The following is a 25,125-nucleotide window of genomic DNA, read 5'->3' as shown; positions in this document are numbered from 1 at the left end:
AAAAATAAATCATTAATCTCGTGACAGTTTTCTGATATCTACAGACCAAATTTAGATCCCTGAGCCTGTATACATTTCAGAGGGCGTCCTTAATAAATAAATAAATAAATAAATAAATGGTATTTGTCATTACCTCTCCCTGAGAAACTACAAACTTCCACATTTTAGTTCCAGACCTGTCACTACCTCTTTTGCCTGCCCTAAGCAGATCACTGGATCCCTCCTTCCCTATTTGAAAAAGATGAGCTAATGTGTGGGATACATGAGGATTCATTAGTTAATGCTCATAATACGCTTTGAAGATTAACAGAGCTGTTGCTTGGTAATACATCTCCAGATGTTATCTGTGTGATATATTAAAACAAAACGTCATAGCTCACACAGATATATTAAAAAATACCTCTGATGTGTGATAAACAAGAGCTTCTACACAAACTCCACTATTTCCACAGTAGAGAACCCATGTAGAGGCATTGACTAGCAACAGCTAAAGAATGAACTAAATGTAAGACACCAAAGCTTATCAAAAATTATAACATTATAACATAGCATTTCATTCACAGAACAGATTCCTTCTACTGCCTGCCTCGCTGCAGAGCTGTTTGCCCTCCTGTAGTGCAGCATGTAACATGATCATACTTGCTATGCTTCCTTTTATTTGACTCCAGGAAAAACCTGCATGCAGCAGAACATTTTGGGTTTGCAGATCTCTCTCTTTTTCTCTCATAAATTATGCATACATCAGAGAAAGACAGGTCAAAGGCATGGAAGTGAAAAGGTTTATAACAATCCTAATGAATTTTTTCCCCCAACTACGTCTGCCACAAGCACCATATTTGAGACAGGATGTTTTGGAGGAGGTGAGACACTAAGCAAAACCTGGATACAAGCTACACTATAGAGCCCTTCCTATTTTAATTTGTGCATATACTTTTGAAAGTGAGCTGCAGATATATTACACTGCTGCCTTCCTTTTTCAGTATGGGAATTGCTGTGGTTGCCCCAAGGAAGTGATGCAGCTGTGAAGCTTCAGTCAATGAGATTTTGTCAAGTATGAAATGTAATTTCACAGAAAGACTGAAGAACCTCTCTTCTTTGTGGCAGATATGCTATAGTGCTTATAAGTATATAAAATGTAAGAATAAAAAAAATATACACATACAGTCTAGCAACCACAAAAACCTGTGGTTGGACAGACAAATCTGCCATTAATCTGCACAAGCAAAGTGGTATAGCTTATGTTTCACTGCATAATGCATTCTTCTAGGTAAGAGTTATAGATGTGGTCAGCCCAATCAAGAGATTTATGTCATTATGGGAACGTAATGAGAGGTCTGAAAACAAAAGAGATCTAAAATGGTCATCTAGTCCATACTTCTGCAACAACACAAGATCACCTACACCTAGAGCATTCCTGATGGATACAAATCTCTACAGCCTCCTGTGCTGTCTACAGTAGTACTATCCTTTTCCCCATAACTAGAACAGACGTAACGTTAACCAAATTCACTTCACTGTAGTTTAGATCTATAGTATTATGCCCAGGGGAGAAAGAGAATATTGTGTTACTGTGAAGAAACTTTTGTACATTTGAAGGCTGTTATATGAACCCCAGATTCATTCTTTCCTAAATTAAACATATCTATCCATTTATTTTCAAAGGCCACATTTTTGAAATCTTGACTACCCTTACTGGCTTTTCTGTATTGTCTTGAATAAATTCCATCCTCGATGTGAAACTGGATGTTACGTGAGGCCTTATCAGTTCTCAGTAGTCTTTTTTCACAAACAATGCTTTTCTTTAACCTTTCCAGGATGATTTTTCTTTTTCTGCAAGGACAGTATTTCTGAGCAGAGTTCAGCTTATGATCCAATACATCCTCCAGACCAGTCTAACCAGACATTTTCCATCCTGTGTTTATGAAGCCAATTAGTGCTGCCTGATGAGAATTTGCATTTGTGCTTACTGAAGCCCATCCTTTTCATTCCAGACCATTTTCCAAATTTGTCAAGATCATTTCAAATTCTCTCCTATCTTCCCATGGGCTGACAATCCATCCCACTTTGGGGTTATCATCTGCAGATTCAGATACAGCTATCACCTTTCCCAGTGAAAGGCTGAGAACTACAGCTTGAGTCTCATTAAAATGACTGGGCATGTATGTACATCACACTAGTTTTATTTATTTTCTTCTAACTCAGTAATGAAAGTAGCTGCAAAGGCCCTTAGGTATTCCATCATTACTATAATTAATCATTATATTGCAATTATTTCTATTAAACACAGCCCAGAAGCCTCAGTTAAGATTGAGGTACCATTAGAACAGGCACTATGATAGTGACAAGATGTTGAGGTTGTATATACATTTTCTATTAGGCTTAGGGGATTATACACAATAACCAAATAAACAAACATTTTAGATCTAAACAATTTGAGAGCTTGTTTTGCTTTTTTTTTTTTTTTTTTTTTTTTTTAATAGTTTATTCTCTCCCTCTAATAACAATAAGAGCCTTTTTGTGCCTCTTCCAGTGTTCCAGGCTACATCTTTCCTCGCAGAGAGAGATTAAAATGTTCAAGCAGTCAAGCAATTTGCTGGCTGAATATTTTCAGATACTGGGTAATAATTGCCTGAATCTTTGCCTTCAGAGTACTGTAGGATTTGTAAGTGGGCTGCATGAAAATATCATAATTTCAGGCTGTTATTTAGAAGGCTGGGGTGTTGCTTTGAGATCCTCAAATACCAGAAAGAAGAACAGAAAAAAGTGAAATAGTGCAGGAACAATAACCAAGTCCTCATTTCTACTCCAGCACTAAATGGAGAATAGTTCGTGGTTAAAGACTGAGATTTTTTTCCTTTCATATTTAAATTTTCTTCTCCCTGCACACATCTTTTGAGAAGTGCCTATCAGGCATAAGGATGTCATATGTCAGCATAACTTCCCTGAAACCAACTGAAATTAATGCTCACTTCCACCAGCTCAATACCTGCCCTTGAGTGTGCACACAAGAGTCACTACAAGAATGATGAACATACCCATCTCTACTGAATGTTAATGACATTTTCTGGTTCAAAATTATAGAAAAAGATGGTATTTTTTGCTCAGTTTCAGCAAGATAACATGCATGTGATGACCTAGTAGGACGAATTCCTGTTACTGACAGCATCCTACATTAGTTACACAAATGGAAAATTAATTTAATAGGAATTGCATAAACGTTCTTTATATTGCAATTGTTAGAGTCATTTTCTTTACTTCTTTCTTTTTTAAAATAATTGTTTGTTAATGAGTAGGAATAACAATTTGCCCGGAAGCCTTCCTCCCTCTAGAGACTGGGGGAGAAGAGGGGTCAATAATCTGAACTGCTTAATTAATGTTATTTCCCTGGTATTTTGGTATTTGCAGCTCCTGCAATTTCTTTGAAGAATTCAATTTTTACAGGCGAGAAAATCATAGCCAGATTGTTAAAATATTCAGCTAGAGCAGAGATGCTCCAAACCATCTGGAATGATTTCTAGGAGTCAGCACTTCCCCTCCATTGCAGCTGAAAACTTGCCATGCCCTGGTATCCCCCTCTGCCTCACTTCCAGGAAGGGAAGGAAGGCTATGACACACCAGGCTGTGTCAAGTGAAAGGGGAGAATTCTTCACAAAGGGAGAGAAAAGACTCTTCCACAGCTAACGAGTAAATAAAAAGCAGATAGCTGAAAGCACGTGTCCTCCCGCCATGACTTCTTGTGACTAAAGAGTGAGAAAAAGCACAGATTAAAATGAAGCGGTTGACAGACACTGGCAGTTTAATATTGGTTTTGTTTTGTTTTGTTTTGTTTTTTTTAACTCTGCAGAGCAGAGACTGAAGAATTTTTTCATCAGCAAAGAGAAAATGCTTTCACCACATTTTTCAGCTGTGCTTCAGAATTCTTGTTTGCAGCTATTTATGGGGGGCATTACTGAAAGATTCATGGTGGCAGTAATACTTCTGCAGGGCTCACTTGTCCCTGTTAAATCTCACTCAAGCTTTGCTTTGCTCCTATGAAAGGAAGTGACGGAGAGCAGCATCCACACCTGCATTGTATGAAATGTCTGGGGAGAAAGGGAACAGCAGGTGGAAGAATGAGGGAGAATAGGCACCAAGTGCCTCTACCTGCGCTATTTGCAAGACACCTGTTATGAAGGTACCTTGGCTGATTTCATTATTCTCCTTACTTCCACTGGCAATAAAATAAAATAAAATAAAATAAAATAAAATAAAATAAAATAAAATAAAATAAAATAAAATAAAATAAAATAAAGCCAAAAAAAAAAAACACTCTTAGCTCAAGTTTTTCCAATACAAAGCTGATAGCAGAACACACAGAGGAGGGCAAGAGAGGAGTGGTACTATAGGCATTTAATTTTGATGAAAATCAAAGATAGAAAACTGAGATAAACAGACCTCTGATCTGGCCTGGTATGGCCATTTTCATATTTTTTTTTAAGAGCAAGTAGAATAATTAAATTTTCTGGTCTGACTTTCAGATTAATACAAGACATTTTGTCAATATCTCTGCTTGAATAATTCACATCTTAATGTATTGGATCTATAATTCTCTCACACATTTGTACTTCTGCTCAGTGGTTTGTAAAGCCTTCATGGTTCAGGAAAAAAAATAACAAAAAAACATTAATTCTATTCAAAAACAAAACAAAACAAGAAAAACAATGCTCTTTTCTGCCAGCTTCCCAACACTACAAGGCTGGCCCTACTAGCATAAATTGATACAGCTGGTTGAGGTTTTGGATCATCTGAAGTGATATTAGCAAAAGTTCTTATTTACTTCCCACTGACTACCTTTTAGTGTTCAAAATAAAAAGTTTAGTAAAATATACTCCGTACCTTCCACATGAACATGGAATTCGTGTTTTGTTCTGCCCATGGGGTTGCTCGCCGTGCACTGGTAAGTTCCTTCATCAGCTGCAGACACTTGTTCTATCTTCAGGATCTTCCCAAAATTTTCTTTTACTGATTTGTCCTTGGGCAAATTTCCAGTAACTTTGACCCAGCTTAGATGAGGAGTTGGGCTAGTATCAAAGAAAAGAAAAAAAAAAGATTTTGAGTTGCATACCAGGATGCTGTTATTTACGTTAGAGGTTTCATTTTAGCAGAGCCTCTTTAGTTAATACAAGCTATATTGCAGGCTATAGACTATTGTTAGTCTATACTGTTCCTTGATTTGAAGGACCCCTATGAATAAGTCCTTCACAGCCAAACCCAGGCTATGGCACAAGACTGCATTCCTTGTAAACACATTGGCATGAACTGTGTCAGAGGGAATGGGGTGTATTTCGTCCGACTCCAAAAGGGCACTTGAGGACAGACAAGGAGGTAAAGACTTCATTACAGTGACTTCACTCAGTGCCCTGCTGGGTTAGGAAGATGTCCAGCCATTGGAGTTGGCTGAAAATGTTCTTACATGTTTAGAAAGCAAGTGGCAGTGACACAGAAATTCAGGACAGACTGCTGCATGCACAGTCCCAGCTGGGATTCACGACCCCGACACCATACACTGTGTCATATCTGCTTACTCTTGTGTCCATCTGTCATTGTGGCAGAATGCCCAGGCACAAGCCACTCAAAGCCCTAGGTACTAAGAAATCATGGTTTTCCAAGAGCAATAAGCATAACAGTACAAACGTCCTATTTCCTGCAACGGTACTTTTCCTGCTCTTGTACCAAAGTCAGGCACCGTGTTGCCTCGGTGTTGTACTGAGGCAATGCCCTCCTGACACCGGTGTTAGTCAGAATATAAGTCTTCAGAAACAACAGATTGGAAATGTACTTATTTCCTTATTTTGCAGTTGGCTGCCCCTGATATTAGTTACTTGAAATCTGGCTCAGTCTATCCGCTTCCGTGATTTGTGGACATTTGGTTGGATGGATTGGCAGAGATATAGGCAAAGCTGATCATTTTTCTGCTGGAAGTGGGAAATTTAACAAATATTTTATTTTTTCTAAATGCTGTGGTTTCAAAGGGTTTCCATGGAAAAATATTAATTCAATGAAAGAACCTGAGAAATAAAGTTCCTCCTGAGAAGAGAAGCTCTCAAAGAAGTACTTTGTCTTCTTTCAAAAGTGACTACTTTAAAAAAAAAAAAAAAAAAAAAAAAAAGCTTTTTGTTAGAAAATTAAAAAAAAAATAAAATCCTGGGAAAAAAATGAATGAAAATAATATATTTTGTTTTGACTATAAACAGCTTTTTTTTTTATTATTATTCCTTTCTCTTCTTGTATATGGTATTAGTTCTTGCACATGAAAATTCATATTTGTATATTTCCATGGTGATTTGTCTATTCAGTACCTTGACAACACTGTAAACTCATACCCATGGATTTGTGGAGGTTCATGGGCCTGTGAATTAGCTTGATGGGCAGTGAATTAAACAAGGAAATGCTGCAACAGGGAACTAAAACTCACTGCAGATACTTGGAGCAGATCCAGTAGAGACAAGTAATTCACCTTCTCTCAAAAGATGGCAACCAACTGCAGAGGCATAATCTTGCCAGCCCAAATGAGCGATGCCCTTTCAAGTCCACATGGAAAAACAAAATGTCCTAAACATGTTTGTTCAGGCAGATAAATATCCTGATTTTGGAATTTTATAGAGGGGATAATTGCACAGCCTTTAATATGAGTTATCTCTCTGCTAACCACAGTCTGTGTTCACAGACCTGCAGCTCCACAATACAGCATGAGAGCACAATAATTTAAGACTCCATTTAACAAAAAGCTCTATCACAAATAAACCAGAAGCAACTGTGCTTTCATTGTGGGTTTAGTGGTTGCAGAGATTTTCGCTTTATCCATTTCTCTGGTGGCAACTCTTCAAGGGCGGACTATTGCATCTACAAGCAGATAGTAAAATTGGAAAACTGGACTGAGGGCACAGTGGGGCGTATTTCTGCTCTGAGCTACTGCAGCAGGAACAAGGTCCAGAGAGGTATTCACAGCTTCACTGTGAGGACTGCACTTAAATCATGTATTAGCCTTTTGCTTTCTTTACTTACCTTATATTGTCCTGTTACTTACAATGATGAACAAAATTATTCTGATCTCATTTCCCAGCACATACCATCTGCTTGAACCCTTCCCTGTATTATTACAGTGAGCATATCCTCACTGAAATATTCTGCCATGCTTAGGACAGACAGAGTCACAACTAGAGTTGTCAAAACTCTGTGCTGCTTTACAAGGACCATGCATGCTCTAGAAAAACTTTACATAAAGGTTCAATTTAAAACTGAGCAGGTATGTACATACGTTTTTATGAGAATAATTTTTAACTTAGCTTTTTCATTCCTCAGTTATGTTTCAAAAGGTGAATAAGTCTGTGCATTATTGTGCGTTACTCACAGCCCTTCAGCAATACACTCGAGTAGCAGGACACCTCCCTTGATAACAGTGACTGATGAGCTACTTCCAGCAGATTCAGGAGGGATCAGCAGTTTGGGTTTTCTTTCCTTGATAAAATTTGCTAAAATAAAATAAAAATGAAATAAAATAAGTTAGATATGAAATCTTAGAGCCTTTGCTTATCCTTCAATACTGCTACAAATATTACTCCTGTCAGAAGGCTTCTGACATCAATTTGTAAATTTTCTTTTTGATTTATATGATTTAAGACCAATCCAGGACTCTCCCATTTCTCCTTCTTACAGTCAGAAAATAGATACAGTAATAACAGCAGGCAGAGGTACTAAAGAAGCTTCATTTTCTAAGGTTTCAGGTCCTGAATTCCAAACATTGGCCCCTTTCTATCATAAATCTTGGCCAATTTTTGATACACTGGCCATTTCAATCACTGACCTGGTGTGCACTGTCTTTCTTAGCACCTTTGCTCTGCATTGACTCCATCATCTTTTAAATCTCAGATGGAAACACATCTTTCCGAATTTAATACCCTACAAAATTGTCCATCTTGTTATAATTATCAAATCTACAGTAATGGAGATACAATTTGTATTGAAGACTGTTTAAATAATAAAACAAGATTGACCTGCATTTGATTTCAACGGACCATTTGTTCCAGTCGCCCAAACAATGGTTTCACGACAAAATATGCATAGAGTTAAACGGCTATCCAGTTATCACTATAATAACAATTAACATGGTAATGAATGTCCCCAAATGGTAGTACTTCTACAAAAATAGTTCCGGATGATTTGATGAAATGCTACATACATGTATATCTTTCTGGAAAATCCTGTCTTTTTTTCACCCCCTTGCTTTTTGTTTCTACAAACCAATGTCACAAGTGCTCCAAGCTGCAGCAGAACACTTTGGTGCCCCTGGGCATGCTCACCTGCTTTCCATCTGCCCCTCGCCACCTGCTTCCAAAGGCAGGCAGGCAGTCCCCCTCCCAGACACAAGAGTTCAGGCATTTCTCTGAGGCATAACCATTTTTTGGAGTGTCGGTCTCTCCACACAAGCCCTGCCTGTTCTGCTCACAAATGGCAGCAGCCTCCATGGGCAAAGTCTTGAGGATTTATCAGTGCTTTGAGCTATCTATCCCCAAACAGTTAGGAAGGACCCTCTTTTCAAAAACTCCAGCACTTGTCCAACAGAACAAGGTCTTTTGAGAGTTTCAAACGTGGGATCTTAAAATTAACAGACACTCTCAGGAGGAATTTAACTAAAATAAATCAGCATCAAAAGTTAAATACGAAAAAACAGACTCTCATTCTTAAGTATTTTAAGATGAAGTTAATGGGGTGGAGAACTGCAAGAATAACCACTATCTGCCTTCTGACTTATCCACATTGTCTGCATAAACTTCAGCATTTTCAGGATATGGCTCCACAAAGAAGTGGACACAGAACAAGGGGAGACATGAATCCCCAGGATGAGAACTGCTTTCTTGGAGTGCTTACCTGTGGTGCATATCAAACAGCACAGTACAGAGGCAAACCATCTCACACTCACCCTGCATACAGCTACAGATGTGCACAATTAACACAGAGCAGCTAAAGCTCTGCAAATCCAAGCCTTAAGCTCGCCCTGGAGTAATGCAGCCCCAGGGTGACCTGTTAGACATGAATTCATGGTTCAGAGGACAGCAGCCTAATGCGAGCATCTTCCTCACCACCAGAGGAAGATTCAGAGAATCCAGCTCCTGTTCTGAAATGATAACACAAGAAACCCAGGACGCCAGTCTCCGTCCTTATATTACATTATGAGACGCGAATGTTTCTTTCTTGAGTAAGAAGACCTCTTTGTTAAAAATCCTTCAATCTTCTGTCAAAAAGTACAAGATGAGAAAATTGTACTCCACGGACCACTTAAATCCATCCCATTGCAATAAAAAGTCTTTTGTGATTTTTTTTTTTTCCCCTGAGCAGCACCTCACATTTCATTTCAGCTGGTAGCTTCTCAGCTTAAAGGCTAAGTAACAGATGCATTCAACTCACCCTTAGTAACCGCAGCATTAGGTGAGCCTGAGTCATTAGCATGTTTAACTGAAATAAATAAAAGTGACAACCAAATACAAACATGCATAGTTGATATAGAATGAAAAGAAGCAATAAAGCAACCAAAACAAAACAATGTCCCCCCCAATAAATATCTGCCATAAAAAGAAAAACAAACAAACAAAATATAATGTAAATCAACAGATGAACAATGAATTCCTGAAAACAAAGAAAGCCTTTAAATATATGCAATATTCTGCAAAATACTTCAAGGGTGATATAATCATCCTACCTATCAGGTGTAATAAAAAAATAAATAAATCACTAAGCTTGAACTGTCTACCAAAAAGATTTTTTTTATTATTTTTTTTCCAGCTTATTTTTTCTTATTTTCTGTGTATTTTTTTAATATAGTTCCTCAACAGAAACTTGGCCTGGAGCAGAGGGGGCAGTCCCCAGCTAAGTTTACAAAACCTTGCAATTGCACACCTCACTTCTACGCTTGCACCCGGTCTCAGGAATTCGATGGCAACATGCAGTCACTGCAGTCTTTCCTTCAGAGGTCTCTGTATCAAACCCTGCCCCATTTTTCTCTAATCTGCATGTGCATGGGTGTGGGACTGTAAAAGCTATGAAGGGCAACATGTCATTTTGCTATTTGCCTCACAGTTATTATCCCAAGATATGGTTTAAGCAAGTATTAAGACATACAAACCCATTATTAATCCTTTATCTTTTTATCCCAACAAGAAACTCTCAAAATCATACATTAAAAATCAGGCTTTCATTCACAAAGAAAAATCTCCTTTGCTTTCTGGGCTACATAAGCCCAAAAGGTCAGAAGCATTAGTGAACCAGAAGACTGATATCAAGGGCACAGGCAGTCTCAGCTCATGCTATGAGCCTCACCAGAATTTATTACATCCAAAAGAGATTGAAGAGAAAAGGGGTGGCTCTCTCCAGCTGGTGTAAGCTGCCTTAGCTCCATCAGCTCCTGCAGGGCCTTGCTGATTTAATGCAGCTGAGAGTGCCCCAAAAGCAGCTTGTCTTGCTGCCTTGGGCCATCACAGAAGTTGCTGCTGCTTCTGAGGTCCCAACAAGGGATTTACAAGGCTTGCTGCTGACTAGCATCTCGTTTTTCCTTGAGGAAAAGGGGAGGGACAGTTGTGCCTTCTATTTTTTGTGACACGTGGTGAAAGCAAAGGCACAGAGGTCTCCAGGGCTGAGCCTGCAGCCTGGTCCTTGGGCACTGTTCTTCCCGACCTCACTGCTGCACCCAGAGCAAACAGGCCTGGATCTAGGGACAGAGAGACCACAAAGTCCTCGAGACCCCACTAAGGTCCCATCAGAGACCCACTGGACCACCAGAGAAGCAGATTTCCCTCATGCACCATCATCTTTTACTGTAGGGAAAGCAGCAGAGAGAAAAGGCTGCTTTGGGGCCCCAACATATACAAAAAGCTTTTAGCCCTTGAATTTAGTGCTAGGACAAGGTTAATAATGCAGGAATAAGCACAGTAGCATGCTTTTTCTTCAGAGGGAATTGCATCAGAGGCACAGGGCACACATCTGCATTCACTGTTGCCTGGGGAGCTAAAAAAGAAAAACAGAAAGCAAGAAATAACCCAGCCACAGACTTACAACGGGAAACCTTCAGTGTCATTGGCATTTTCTGTACAATCGTCCTCAGTCTTGGAAACGCTGCAAAGCAACAATAATCACTTCGACTGTCATTTTCTTCCACGTTTGCGAAGTAGAGATCTCCCTTAAGGCTCATGGAGACCCTTTCATCTTGCGGAATGTGCTGCAAATCTAGCAAGAAAAAATAATTATGATATGGTAATGATACTGAGCTGCTTCACCAATATGACTACTAATGCTCTCCTGTCATATGTTTGCTTCCAGATACAGAATTTAACTTTGACGTGAAAGAGGCAAAAAGCCCAGCCCAACCCATGGGTTATTTATCAATATCCTATATACAATGCTGAGGGCACAGCTCCTGCTCAAGTCAAAGGAAATGACCAGCACCTGTCCCTGATACAAAGGCCTGCTGCAGTGCTGGTATGGAGGTCACCATTTGCAGATGTCCCCTATGGCCAGTCTCCCAAGCACTTTGCTCTTCTTTAACTACGGATGAGGGCAGGACAGAATTAGTATGGACCAAGGATGCTGTACTGTCTCATTGTTGATCCAGCCAAATGCAGGTCTGCGCTAAATATGTATGTCAGGAGTAGCGAGGCTGCCTCATAAGATCAGAGGTTCAATCTGGCACCCTGTCTCTGCAAGTACTTGGTCAGTGTCAGAAACAAACCCTTCATGTCATGGTGCTACTTTGCTGCTCAAGAGCCAGAAATTCTTACAGAATACAAATGCTGCAGATGTGACAGAAAACCACAAAGAAATAGTTATGCATACCTGGGACAGAAGGTTTTTTTCTTAACATAAATTAACCATTAGTTTATGTAAAGAGGAAAATAGTAATGATAGACATAATAATATATTGACACATTTTACTCTCTACTATAAATGCAGTAGGCCTACTTACTGGTAAATTTACTTTATTTAAATTTGTTTACTGACATTTAAGCTTTCTGATATTTAATATTTAATAATATATTGCACCAATGTACTCTACAATTTAACTTTGAGTTATGTAAAAATATAACTCCATTCCCAATTTTTCAATTTTGTTTTCCAATATCCAGATCTTTTTCCTAAGCATTTGCATAATTACACTCCCATCAGTTATAAATCTGTAATGAAACTGCTCTGGAAGACAAATGTTTTGAGTCTCCTTGTATGCATTGTGTGCAAATTGGTTACTTACCAATATTCATCCAATAGATATGCAGAGGTGGGATGCCTTTTGGGGGGTTACAGTGCAAAATCACAGAATCACCATGCTCTACATCAAGGGGCTCAATTTTTTCCTTCGGGAATTTTGGTACACCTGTACAAAAGCAAATAAGTTCCTCTTTTATTGTTACCCTTTTGAAAATTTCCCCTTTAATATGGTCCTTAATGAAATATTTACCTTAACATCATCTTTTGCATTCTCTGCCTTTAGTTACTACCATTTTTTACAAGTGATACAGGTTAAGATTGTATTCTACTAAAAGCAAGATTTTTTTGCTAGCTTTATTCATTCCTGAAGTTTAACATTTATCTGTGATACCCATGAGGTTTGCTTACGATTTATTTTAATGCATTTATTTTTAAATGCTTTCTACAATTCATTTATTTGCACTAAGAGGGACAAGTAAAGGCCACAGAGAACTGAAGTGGGAGTCAGACATGGGCATAGAGAATAGGGCACAGGTGGATCCCTGGAGATACGAGATCAATCTGGGAGTACAGTGTCTTTTGGGAAGTCCTGGCTAAGCAGTAGTTCCCAAGAAGCCACTGCAAGTCAGTGCAGTTGAGGACAGACACCAGGCAGCTATTCTGCTTCGTGGCAGGAGTCTCTGTCTCTTATCCCTCTCCTGAATTAGATGAATTCTCCTGAATTAGATGAATGCTTCTGTAAAGACAATATTGCCTCCTCACCCCCTCGGGTGTGAATTGTCTGCTGTGCAGACCTGCAGCCTTTCTCAGCAAGGCACAGGTACGGGCTTTGCACAAAGGAATACACAGGGGTGCACAAGGGAGATATTATTATTAAATATAGGTTTGATAATTCATGGATTGAGGACTTGATTAACACCTAGAGTAAGCAGACTATTCAAAGCCTGAATGGCGTTTGGTAAATCTGATCAACCTGGATGGTCTCAGCAGCCCAAAATGCAATTGGAGCGCATCTGAGCAGAGAGGAAACTGAGCTGAGCTGAAACCCACCCCAAACCAAGCACTTGGAAGGCTGCAACGCAGACATTTCTGCAAAGAAAGTAGTCTGCAGAAAGCAACCACTCCTTAAATGAATTTAGCTAAGACAGTTTCTGGGCGGACACTGTCTTCTGATTTCATTCCAGGCAAGTTTAAACTCGTGAAAGTTTCAGTTCAGACAACCGCATTAAACAGTAAAATTAACAGCAATTAAAAGCTAAGGAATGAAAGCATCCTGGCTGTACAGAGCCAACTTGGCACAGCAAATATTGCCATCCTGGTGTTCGAGTCATAAGAAGGAACTCTGATAGCAAATAATTTAAAACATCAGTGGTCCAGCAGCACTGCATGATAACTGCAGTGTCACACAGCAGAAGTCAAACCAAAGAAAGAGGGCGAGAAGCATAGGGCCAGGACTCCGAGGATCCTTTATTCATTTAGGATTAGTGAACACAAAAAGAAGCAATCCCTACAATGCTGATTGCCTGAATGTAGATTGGGCATAGATTTTATCACCGGAAGGATTATTAATACAATAGGAATTCTTAGGAGAAACAAAATGGAGCTAATGAGCATAACACATTCTGTAGGTGGTATTTCAGATAAGGGAGGGAACAATATGTGCAATAACCTATAATCCTCAAGCCTTGGAAAGTGCATCTACTGACTGCAGGAGAGGGGGAACATTTTCCAGTAGGAAAAAGCCAATTTGTTGATCTAAAGCTAGCTTACTTTTCCCAAAAGAACACCACTCTCAACAAAGGTAAGAAAGCTGGATCAGGTGAAGGATAAAGGATTTCTAAGGGACTAATACAACAACAGCAGGAGGCCAGCAAATAGACCAATAAGGAGATTACTTATACAGGGCATTGGAAACTTTTATTCAAACCCATTTTCTGCCTCATTTGGCAAAACAACAAAACATGGGTCTCCAATATCCCAACAGCGTGCCATAGCCACTGGCCTTTTCAGTCAGTTTCTGTTGCCAATAATTAACTAATTATGCGAGAAGATAGTAATTCCCACCAGAAGACAGTGAAAAATCACTGTCTTGGAGTCAATAGCTGGTAGTGCAGGTATTCATCTAAGTGTGTGGCCCAAATGTCCACTTTGGTCCCTACTAGGTGAAGCAGCACCATGAATTTCAGTGTCTTGTGTCTCTAATAGATGCTTGAACCATGAGGTGGTCGGGGCTCCTGTTTTTTTTTCCGTGCTGTTTTGTTTCGTTTTGTTCGTTGTGAAAAACATTGAAAAACTTCAATTTCCCCTCAGTGTGTAATTTGGAGTGTTTGTTGTGAACTCTTAAAGTTTTGCTAGAGAGGAAAATTCAATTTTCATAACAAATTTCTGAGTCAAACGTCCTGACAAACATATTTACTTGCTGGTGCCCCATTGGTCTCAAAGACTAGAAAAATGATTGCTTCTGAATTCTGCATGAGGAGATTTATTAAGACTAAGAAGCTAATATCACATTAGGTTTCAGCTCTTGCCCATTAGTCTTCAATACATACATGCAGGCAACATATTTTTTTACCATGCTCCTCTGTTTTAATTAGTGGACATTTCAGAATCAATCACTACTGATTTGTGGCCAATCTCAGAAACTATCACAACCAAATTAAGCTAGAAAGTACCATACAAGATTAATAGTACTATGAAAATGTTTAATACTGTATGGAGTTATCAATGCAGCACATGGACACTGTAAATTTACAACCAATTGATCTCTTTGCAGTGATACCACTAAAAGTGTCATGTCAATCCTTCATGCAATTCCCAACACACAGATATAATGAGAGAGGCCACAGCATCCAGCATTTCTCCAAGTGTTACATCACACATATCCATAACACAGGGGAGAACAAAGTTATTTAATGACTCTGAGAAATGCTTGCTGAAGTACCAGTTGGAGGACACTCACGACACAAGCAATCAAGTGGCATGTGTGAAACAGCCACAGGGAAGACAAAACACCTGACTTCAGTTATGGAAAATTCTTCTAAAAGCATACAGCGTTATATAAAGTTCTCAAAAATTCTTGGGAAAGGCGTCACTGCCCAAGTACTTTTTTCTGACAGGGCTCAACCTTGAATGATGTACAGCACTCAGAAAACATAATCACAGTGCTTTGACAGTGTGTAAACCATGGAAATGAAATATTTTCAGTTTCCAGAATCATTTGTGTAAGGAACCAGGCTCTGTTAATCCCTGGGGTGACTCAAAGTTTAATGACCAAACCATACTTGAGATTAGGCTGAAATACCACTGACGAATTAGTTTGGCTGAGAGAAATTTCAGAAAGGAGACTGGGTCAGGTCACTCCCTCCTATTTCTTATCTGTTCAGAAAATGCAGTATCTCAATGAAAAGCAAACAGGAGGGAGAACAATACAATGCAATATAAAATCTGAATTTGAGTTTAGCTGTATAGAAATATGGCAACCTGAGTCATGGTACACTGGCACCAGCAAGATTGCTGCAGATTTACTCATGTATCTATTAGCACATTTCATCATATAGCTTAGTTCCTGTCACACTGCTACAACTACAGTTGACTTCACCCAACTATAAATATATTGAGGATGTGAATTTACACCAGTTAGAGAATTGAGTGCATTCAGTCTGGTATTCTATATGTTTCTGGGAAAAGCACTGAGAAGTTGAACTGAAGGGAAAGGTCTTCTGCAAGTAACTGTAGAAGTCATTGGGACCACTGCATCTTGTTCCTACCAGCATCTGATGTAAAATACGAGTTGGCTCATTATGATAAGTCAGTAATTAGTATATATTTTGGGAAATCATTGTAGGAAGACACCACTGTATGTGAGGTCTGTTTTTGTGACTTTCTCTGTGTACATTGTTGGAGATGTGTCCTGTACTAGATGGATGTTTAGTCTGATCCATTGTGGATGTGAAGTTCTCCCCAACTAAATCTCTAAAAGATATAATGGTGAGGGAAAGTAGAAATAGTCAAGAAATGTCTACATCCTGGAAATTCCCAGCTCCTCTGGAACTTCAATTAACAGCTAAGCAATTTGTTATACATATTTATATCTTGTGTGGTGAACAGTTAAACATATCAAAGAATTAAGAACATCACTTACAATCACCAGCTACATGAGTTATACTGAATGCAGCCTGGCAGCTCCCAATAGGCATCTCAGTACATCAATTGTTAGTCTGGTCCATGTTGTACAGGCAGTAGTTATATCTGTAATTTCCACTGCAACCTTTGTACAGTTTATAATCTGCTTATTTACAGGGTTTGTTTGTTTGGTTGGTTGGTTGGTTTTTTAACTGCTGCATTACATTGAAAAAGTGATGAAAGTCTGACCATCAGCAAGACCATGGATGTCAGTCCACTCACTCTCAATGAAGTTTTTATGACAGAATCAGTGAAGTCTGTTATTCTGTGTAAATCTCTCTCTATCATCCTTTCCAAAATGATTGTCACTAGCAACAGTCAGAGTGATCCTGATGATTTAGTTGGCCAGAAAAGTTGTCAGATGTACAGGTCACTGGTTTAGGAGGTAGGAAGTTTTAGTCCCACTATGTGAAAATTCTCAGCAAATTTCTCTCTTTTGTTTTCTGTTCTATAAAATGAGTATGCTCTACTGAATGCCTTCACAAAGTGTGTTACTGAGATCTCTTATTCTAGTATTAACTCAATATCTTCTGATTACTTTTTTTTTTTTTTAATTATTATTATTACTTCTTATATTAATATAGGCTTGGATTTCCTTTGGAGTGTGAAACTGACACCCTTGCCTTAGCATAGGCTGCCCCTGGACAATTTTATGTTCAGGCTAGGTTTCCATCCTCAGATCTTTGGTCCTTTAGAGCAAAGTCTTTAGAAATCCTGAACATAAATTTTAACGGTCTACCATGAACAGTCTTTTACACTACAGTTAATTAAAAAAGTTGAAACCCTACTTTTTCTCCTTTTTCTGGCATTGGGCCTACTCACTAATTCAAGCAATAGATTCTCTAAATACAGGAGGAGGGGAGCTGAAGTCTGTGTTCTCACCATTTAAATTCATTTTCATTCTGCATGTATCTGGTAACAATCTGGACTTTGTAAATCTTGACAATCTTGATACCCCATTTTCGCCACTCTCCCTAATGTCATCATGTAGGGGAGGTGTGGTGTTTTCATTATGTTGGTGACATTTAGTGATCATTTCTGCTGACATTTCTATTGCTTTCTTGGAATGACTACTGTGAGTAAACAGTCTTTGGTTCTCCTTTTCAGCAGCAACCTTCCTTTCCTTACAGACTCGGTATTCTACTTCTGTGCAGTGGAAAAGTAATTTATGAAAAAACTAACCTAGTCTGACTTGCTGGGTTTTCTTCACTTCATTGGCATAGTGACTTGCCAAGTAGCTTAAATTTTACTTGAATACAGCTGGCAAGGCACTGCAACCTCTGCATCATTATCATGAATGCATGTAGTGATCTCACATGTACCAGTCTCCACTTCAAAACTTGTGGGTGAATAGAGGTAATTTTTCCCAAACTCTTCTGTCTGATTGCTTAATTTACAACAGTTCTGTACACCAGCAGATCTCTTTCACTTGAGCAGAGCTGTAGACTATCCAGCACTTTAGAAAATGAAAGGTGTCTTCTGTTCTCCCTGAATCCTGATTTAATTTGCAGTATCTACATTGCACAGTTAAATGAAAGAATTAATGGCAGAGAGTATGAATAAAAGTAAATGCGCCTTAAAAGGTGTGGGAGTTGGTTAAATACCTTTAACATATTACCTGCACAATCTATTTATTTTCTGGATTTAGAACTTTGCATGTGGTAACACTGATAATCCTCTCATATTCATTAACAAGCAGGTTTGTAACTTCTCAATTATTTTTTGAAATATTACCACCAGTATATTTAATATCTATTTAAGCTAGTATAGACAATTTTTTCTTCTAATGAAAAATTATCTGCCTTAGATACATATTCAACAGTCCCAGATAAAAACATCAACCAGTTCTTGTTTTCCCTTTTTAAGCATCTCGTCTGGTTCTATTGCAATGGAGTCCTGGGGTGCCAGTGCTGCTGCTGGAGGTGACATACTTCCACTGAAACATGACAAAGAGGTCTTTAACTCTTCTAACAATTAATGAGTCTGAGACACTTTGCTTAATATAAGAAGCATTAACCCTATTGCCCTGGCCAGGCTCCAAAGTAAATAACTATGTCCTGTCCAAAGCTCTGAGTGTCTGCATTGCTCTCCTGATCCTGCCTGAAAATCCAGTTGTCTTCTGGTACATAGCTGCATTGTTCTACCTGTGGAGACAACGTAGATTACTAGTTCAGTAAGTTTTAACCTACTGTCCTAAGCCTTGTGCAGTTCTCCTGCACCAGGAATGCTAGTCCTTTAAAGCAATTGCAAGTTAGTGGAGACAAAACAATATAGCAATATACATGCTCTTAATAATTCCTTACCAAATGTCAAGCAGTAGGGAATATTACACAATACAGTGCAACATGAAATTAATTTCCCAAGGAAAAGAAAAGAAAAAAAAAAAAAAAAAGAAAAGAAAAGAAAGAAAAAAAAAAGAACACATTAAACTAGCTAAAATGAAAATAAATCTTGCCTTTCATGCTCACAACAATACATTTACACATTATGCTTAGCAGCCCTCCCACAGGAACAATCCCAGCCCCTGCGATGTTTTTTACTTCTAGCAAGACCACAGTGCAACCACTCCCCCATGCCTGGCTGTGCCTAGAGTACTTCTCAAAATTATTTACAATGACAAAGACATGCTATAAATGATTATGCATGTTTCTTATAGCCCATTTCATCTGTGCTGAGTTGCTAGACATAGGCTTTTATAGCCAGGTGGCCATCTGTCAGTGCAAAGCATTAGAAGACAGTGGGAATGCGTCCCTGTGTGGACACACCAATTCCACGTGTTCCTGGTGCTTTCAGATCCTTTAGTACCAACATGTTGTAGGAACTTAGAAATGTGTGATCAGTCAGAGACTGAAAAAAACCTCCCCTGCATCACTGGTTCTCTCTCACACACCTACACCACATATCTGTGCTTACCCTCCTTCATCACATAGACACTAAAATTCCTTGTCCCTTCTACTCCACTGTGAAAGTACTGCCTTAAATTTCCCTCTTCTAACTTCATGAATGTCTATCCAGAATTTATGACCAATTGTGTCTTTATTGTCCTCAGCTACTCCCAAAATACAAGTGATCAAATGTATTGGTACAAAGCCACTGTAGCAACATTGTCCTAACCAATTCCCAGCAAGATGACCTTAAGCTTTTTACCAGTAAATTTCATCCCACTTCCATAACGCCAGTCCTGAAAGTCACCCAACTTCCCCTTTGCCTTCTATGCTAACGATGGAAGGATATATTTCTGTAATCAGTGATTTTAACAACTATATCTTTGAGATAATTTCCCATTCACTTCCAGGACTTTAATATTCTCCCCTTAAGTATTTATATTTATACCATACCCTGAATGCTACTGACATCGGACTAATGAACTCACAGTTGAATATATCACTTTCTCCTGAGTTTTCAAACATTTGCATCACCTGCTGTTTTGCAGTAATATGCTACTATTTCTTCCATCCTCCCCGAGCTTCTGATTTTATGCTCCTTGCACTGAGATGGAGGCCATACCGTCTTCTCAATTTCTGGTCACTCAGTCAGGGTTGCCAAGCTGAAATATTATAGCCTTATGACTCCTAGCAGCTTTCACTTTCCAATAAACATTTGGAAAGTAAAAACGTCACATGGTTCCTAATTTTTTATCAAATACATTTCTCTAGTATTAGGAAGATGACTTCAACTCAAAAATTTTCTCCAAATTTATTTTCTCAATGAGATTTAATTCCAACCATTTTTGTTTTCACTGACAATGACTTCCTGTTCCTTTATTGTTCACTGTTTTTAATGCATCCTTTTAATGATTTCATGATTTATGCCATTCTTTCTTTCTTTCTTCCTTCCTTCCTTTTTCCCTACCTGTTTTCTCTCACCAAATATTTTATTTTCTATATATTGATGATGTGCTGGCATCAGCTCACACACAAATAATGTCTGGCTAGATTAGGTAGAGAATTTATCAGACTACAATTCTCATGAATATTTATGCTTTCTTCTTTACAGCAAGAGCAAAATATTAGAAGTGGAAGCATCACAAGAGGAAGTAGAGGCTTTAAGTAAATACAAACTAGAAAAGAATTCTTATGGGTTTTATGGAACAGGCAAAGCAAGTGCTTTATAAAAGCCTTTAAATAGTCAAGTCAAAGCAAATAATTATTTTGTCATTGAACACCCAGTTCTTCTGAGATGACTATTAAAACATTTATACTAATTTACCCACTAACCCCTTCCTCTAGAAGCAAACTGTGTTAGAAGATACATACACAATTTACTCAGTTGCTTTTGTGTTCATTAAAGGTTGTAAGGAGCATCAGTATCAGCACTTGGAAACCTGTAAAACCATTGTTGTTGTCTGAATGCCTGAACTTGGATTTTGTCATTCAGATTTCTGGCCTCAAAAATTGGAATGAAATAAACATTACAGGTAGGACAAAGTTTTCCTTCCAGTATTCATCGAATTACAAACCATACATGTTTTTCTATATATTGCATTGGTAACTTTCCATAGTTTTTCATCTTAAAAAGCATAATGAAAGTAAAGCAAAAGCCCTTACTTGGAACAATTAGTTCAATTTCTTCTGACATGGCAGTTCCTAGTGCGTTGGATGCATAACAACGATATTTCCCTTGAAAATTGCTGATGATTCCATGGTTCTGAATCACAAATGTCCCAGAGTTGTTAAATGTAATTATCCTTGGATCAGACAATAAATTGAATGGTTTTCCATCCTTAGTCCAGTTGAAACTGAAAAATAACACAAGTGTTAAAAGGACCAGTCACAGTAAAGTGCACTACAGTACAAAACCACTGGTAAGTATCATTCCAACACTGCAGTGTCAAAACAGGTAAAATAAAAATAAAAATAAATAATAAATAAATAAATAAATAAAAGGAGGTGGAATGTACACAGTGCTGCCATAACTTGTGCAAGCTATTGGGCATGTCTCTGTTACTGGACACTTTACCATCACCAAATCCAGGAGAAATGGAGTAGACTACTGAGGTTCTCCTAGTCTTAACATCAGACACATGGTTTTGATGTTACTGGGGTGTGATTGTGATGAGTGCCTAAGTATTGGTCATAGCTCAGGTATCTCTGACCAATAGTCAAAGGAAAAGGAAATGAAGAAAATTTAAGATATAAATCTCCATTCATAAAGAACTTTAAAATGATCAAACATTTGATATTAACATAACAATTGCCTTTTTCTTATCAAGTTTAATTTTTTTTTTTTTTTTTTTCTGCAACAAGAGGAGGGGAAGGATTAAACAGCAAAAATGACATGCAAAACAGTTGTTACTACAGCCAATACACCACCCAGTGGTGAAAGTCTCAGGAGGAGCTTTTATTACGTTATTTTTATGTTTTTATTAATCACAAAATGTATTTGGTATTTTTAGGGTTGCTGTGGAAAAGGCAAAAGACCCACTGCAAAACCCCTGTCTTCTGCAGCATAGCCCAGCCCAGGTCATGTGTATCATGGGGTGAACTTGGCCTGTGATAGAGAAGTGAAACACCACCTAACAAGAAAAAGGCGTGTTAATATCTAATCATGTAGTGAGTGAAAGAAGAAAACAAAACCAAAACAGAACAAAAACACACACAAAAAAATGGCTCAATGGTCTAAATGGAAACACAAAGTTTAACCTCACCTTGCAATTACGAGCCAGTTCCTGTACACCACCTGTTCCTTTCCTCCTCAGAAAATGAATAATGTTTGAAAAAAGCTAAAAGCAAACCCAATTTCTACTTAGTTCTCCAGGTGAAAGCAGTACTTACGTGGGCTGTGGATTTCCTCTAGCTTCACATTTAATTGTAAAGTCCTCATCGAATGGGTAGGCAACCTGGGTGTGAGATTGCTCCGTGATTGTTGGAAGCTGTGCAACTGAACACAAAGAGGCAGCAGATTAAATCCCTTTCAAGCAAAACTGATGAAGGTCTTTCTTTGAAAGGGACAATATCAGAATTGCCTTACTGCTGCAAAGAGCGAGGCTTGCTTTAAATAAAGGATGACGATCATCATCTTCCTGGCATTGACAGCACTCTGCTCCCAAATCTGCACACTTCTATGCCTCAGCAGCATGAGCTGGAGCACTGACTGCATTTGGTCATGCCCTCAGTGAGCACTGCTGGTGTCTGCTTCCATGTATAACCATCCCATCCAGACAGAGAAGAGAACCTTGGGCCATGCTAATGCCAAATCCAAAGCCAAATCAGATCTGGAGTCTAGGGCTACAGCAGGACTGACCTTTCAATAACCAGCTGCATGCCTGACAGTGCAGCTCCCAACATGTACCACACACTTGTTTATAAACACAGCAACTCAACAGCCTGTGGCTTTCACCATATGGAAACTTGTTTCAGTAAGAAATTATGAGGCAGAACTCACCCCAAAAATATCCCCCATGAAATAAGCCCACACATGTATGAATATCTTGGTTGTCAGCACTATCTTGCCTCCTGTTTATTCCATGGTGAAGTTAATAGCTGTTTTTTTTTATACACAGATTTACAGACACAGATACATACGCATGAATTAGCAAACTTCTGTCTCCATCCTGGATAAAATTACAAGGAAATCTATCAGCTGCACGGATGACTTAATGCACCCTCCAGAGCAGACGAGTCACTAGCAGTCCCGCAGTTACGCAGTGATGTTTCACTAACTTTTCTTTTCCTAAGGAAATTAAAGTGTTGCAAATGTCTGTGTAACAGAGCTGCAGAAAGGAGGATGCACCCTGCTGTGGAGCAGGGGATAATAAGATCATCATATTGTTATAGGCAGCCGTGAAGAAAATTAACATCTTTGGTTTCTCTTTTAAGCCTAAGAAGCTCAAAGCTGAAGCAAACCAGGGTATCCGGGGTATCATACCATACCATGTGGTCTCAAAGCCAAGCACTTCCAGACCCACCAGCTCCACAGATCAGCCATAATTCCTTTTTGTTAAAGCATAAAGTGCTTCATTAAAGCACAGAGGGCTCGATGTTTGTGTGTGTGTGTGTGTGTGTGTCCCATGTAGGTACTTAAGGACAGTGGTTGCCCAGACAGTTTGTCCTGCGCTTTTCAGTCCCAGCTCCACTTCTGCTCTACTCGAACACCAAGAGTCACTGTGGCACCTTCCTCTAAAACACTTCCATCTACTTCACTGGTAAACAAGTTCAGGTAGCTTTAGGAAAATATGCTACAAACCTGCTTGATAACCATCTCCTTTGCAGCCAGGGCTCCTGGCAGCATACAGCCCACAGCAGGCCCAAGCAGAGGGTCCATGTCCTGCTCTGAGGCTGCAGCACCCAAAAGTCTGCAAAAAGCTTACGTTTCCTTCTCCCTCAGCATAGTTCATCCAAAACCCAATACTGTTGAATTTTGTTGTACCCAAAAAACAAACAGTAATCCTCCTGGTTCTCCTGGGCTTTGGTATCCCACTGGCTTTCATGGGTTTGTCCCATACGAGCCTTATCCCATATTTCCCATGTACCGAACACACACCAGCCATGTAAAACAGGCAGTTTGAATGCTTCCCTGTCAGAGATGGATAAAGCCAGTGCTCCCCAGGGTGGTATGTGAGCCATAGGAAATTCTTCTCTGGGGACTAATGTACTCCCTGAGACATACACCTGCTCCTTCTTCAGACTGAAATGGCAGGTTGCGAGACAAGTAAATAAGGCTGTGTGTACATCAACCCAGCTTCAGGGAGATTTAGAGCCAAAATGAGGAATCTACATGAAGGACAAAGCAGAACCCTCGGAGCTAAATGGTGCATTGGATCTTGAACATCAGATAGATGTTATTAGACAAGTTTACTGCTGCATTTAAACAAGACCAAACAAAGTGGCTTATATTTTTATCACTTCTGGATTTCCCAAAGGCCATGTTATGGCAGAATTAAATTCAAAAGGAAACAACTGAAAAGTAGGATTTAATATTTTTTTTCTTCAGGGAAAGGTAAAAATGAAAAAAAAAAAAAAAAAAAAGGATACCAAAACAAAACAGCAAAGTGTTCAGGAAATAGCTACAACTCACCTGATAACGGTATTTCAATAGCTGCTGCCAAACTCAGTACAAAGAAAAACAGGCATATGGTGATCCTTTTTGTGTGTAATAGCATCTCCATCACTCTTCAGTAAACAGGGAGTCCAAACAGAATGAGAGATACCTTATGCTTCCTCTCACCATCAATTCAAATCAGATGTAAGGATGGGAAATTGGACGTCTAGCAAGGAGAAGAAAGAGCCATATTAGCTTGCAATATTAACTTGGTTTTAACGAGGTTACTAAATTAAAGCAATGCTTCAGGATTTGCAGCTAAATTGCACAAAGTGGTACAGTTTCCTCTCCTCTCCCCCCACCCCCTGGCTTTGGGAAGACTCTACATTAAATCTCTAACAAAAAATACTTGCAAAAAAGGTACATATCAATTATAGCACAGAACTATAATTATTTTTTGCTTTGCAATTAAAAGCAGGTATGGCTTAAAACATGGTATATTTGTAATCATTCCAGTTCATAAATTTTACTAATGAGAGTTGTGCAAGTTGGAAAGTAATGTAACAGACCTAATGAGAGAAATTTAGTACTTTAATGACCTTACTCATAAATCTCACATGTCTTTTATCTTTCATTTATGTCTAAAAAAGGAGGCTTAATCCAATTTAGTTCATTAATAAGGACCAGAGCATGAAAACTCCACTTTTGCTCTATAATCCCAGAACTACTGCA

At 38.8% G+C, this 25,125-nt stretch overlaps 1 protein-coding gene across 8 annotated transcripts in view; it reads right to left on the bottom strand.

Annotated features, from left to right (window-relative positions):
• The window catches only part of CHL1 (cell adhesion molecule L1 like), a 157,189-nt gene that overhangs the window by 58,720 nt on the left and 73,344 nt on the right, over positions 1–25,125 (bottom strand). For all 8 annotated transcript variants that reach the window (XM_032194465.1, XM_032194459.1, XM_032194460.1 and 5 more), the window contains 8 exons: positions 24,430–24,619; positions 22,188–22,293; positions 20,961–21,151; positions 12,275–12,397; positions 11,086–11,256; positions 9,445–9,492; positions 7,391–7,511; positions 4,876–5,060 (listed from right to left, as the gene is read on the bottom strand). In XM_032194465.1, the coding sequence (XP_032050356.1) occupies positions 4,876–5,060; positions 7,391–7,511; positions 9,445–9,492; positions 11,086–11,256; positions 12,275–12,397; positions 20,961–21,151; positions 22,188–22,293; positions 24,430–24,520 (1,036 nt within the window). In that variant the 5' untranslated portion in view covers positions 24,521–24,619. The remainder of the gene's footprint in view (positions 1–4,875; positions 5,061–7,390; positions 7,512–9,444; positions 9,493–11,085; positions 11,257–12,274; positions 12,398–20,960; positions 21,152–22,187; positions 22,294–24,429; positions 24,620–25,125) is intronic.

Source organism: Aythya fuligula, chromosome 10, assembly GCF_009819795.1.
Source record: "Aythya fuligula isolate bAytFul2 chromosome 10, bAytFul2.pri, whole genome shotgun sequence".
Lineage (NCBI taxonomy): Eukaryota > Metazoa > Chordata > Aves > Anseriformes > Anatidae > Aythya > Aythya fuligula.
This window is presented reverse-complemented; position numbering and strand designations above follow the sequence as displayed.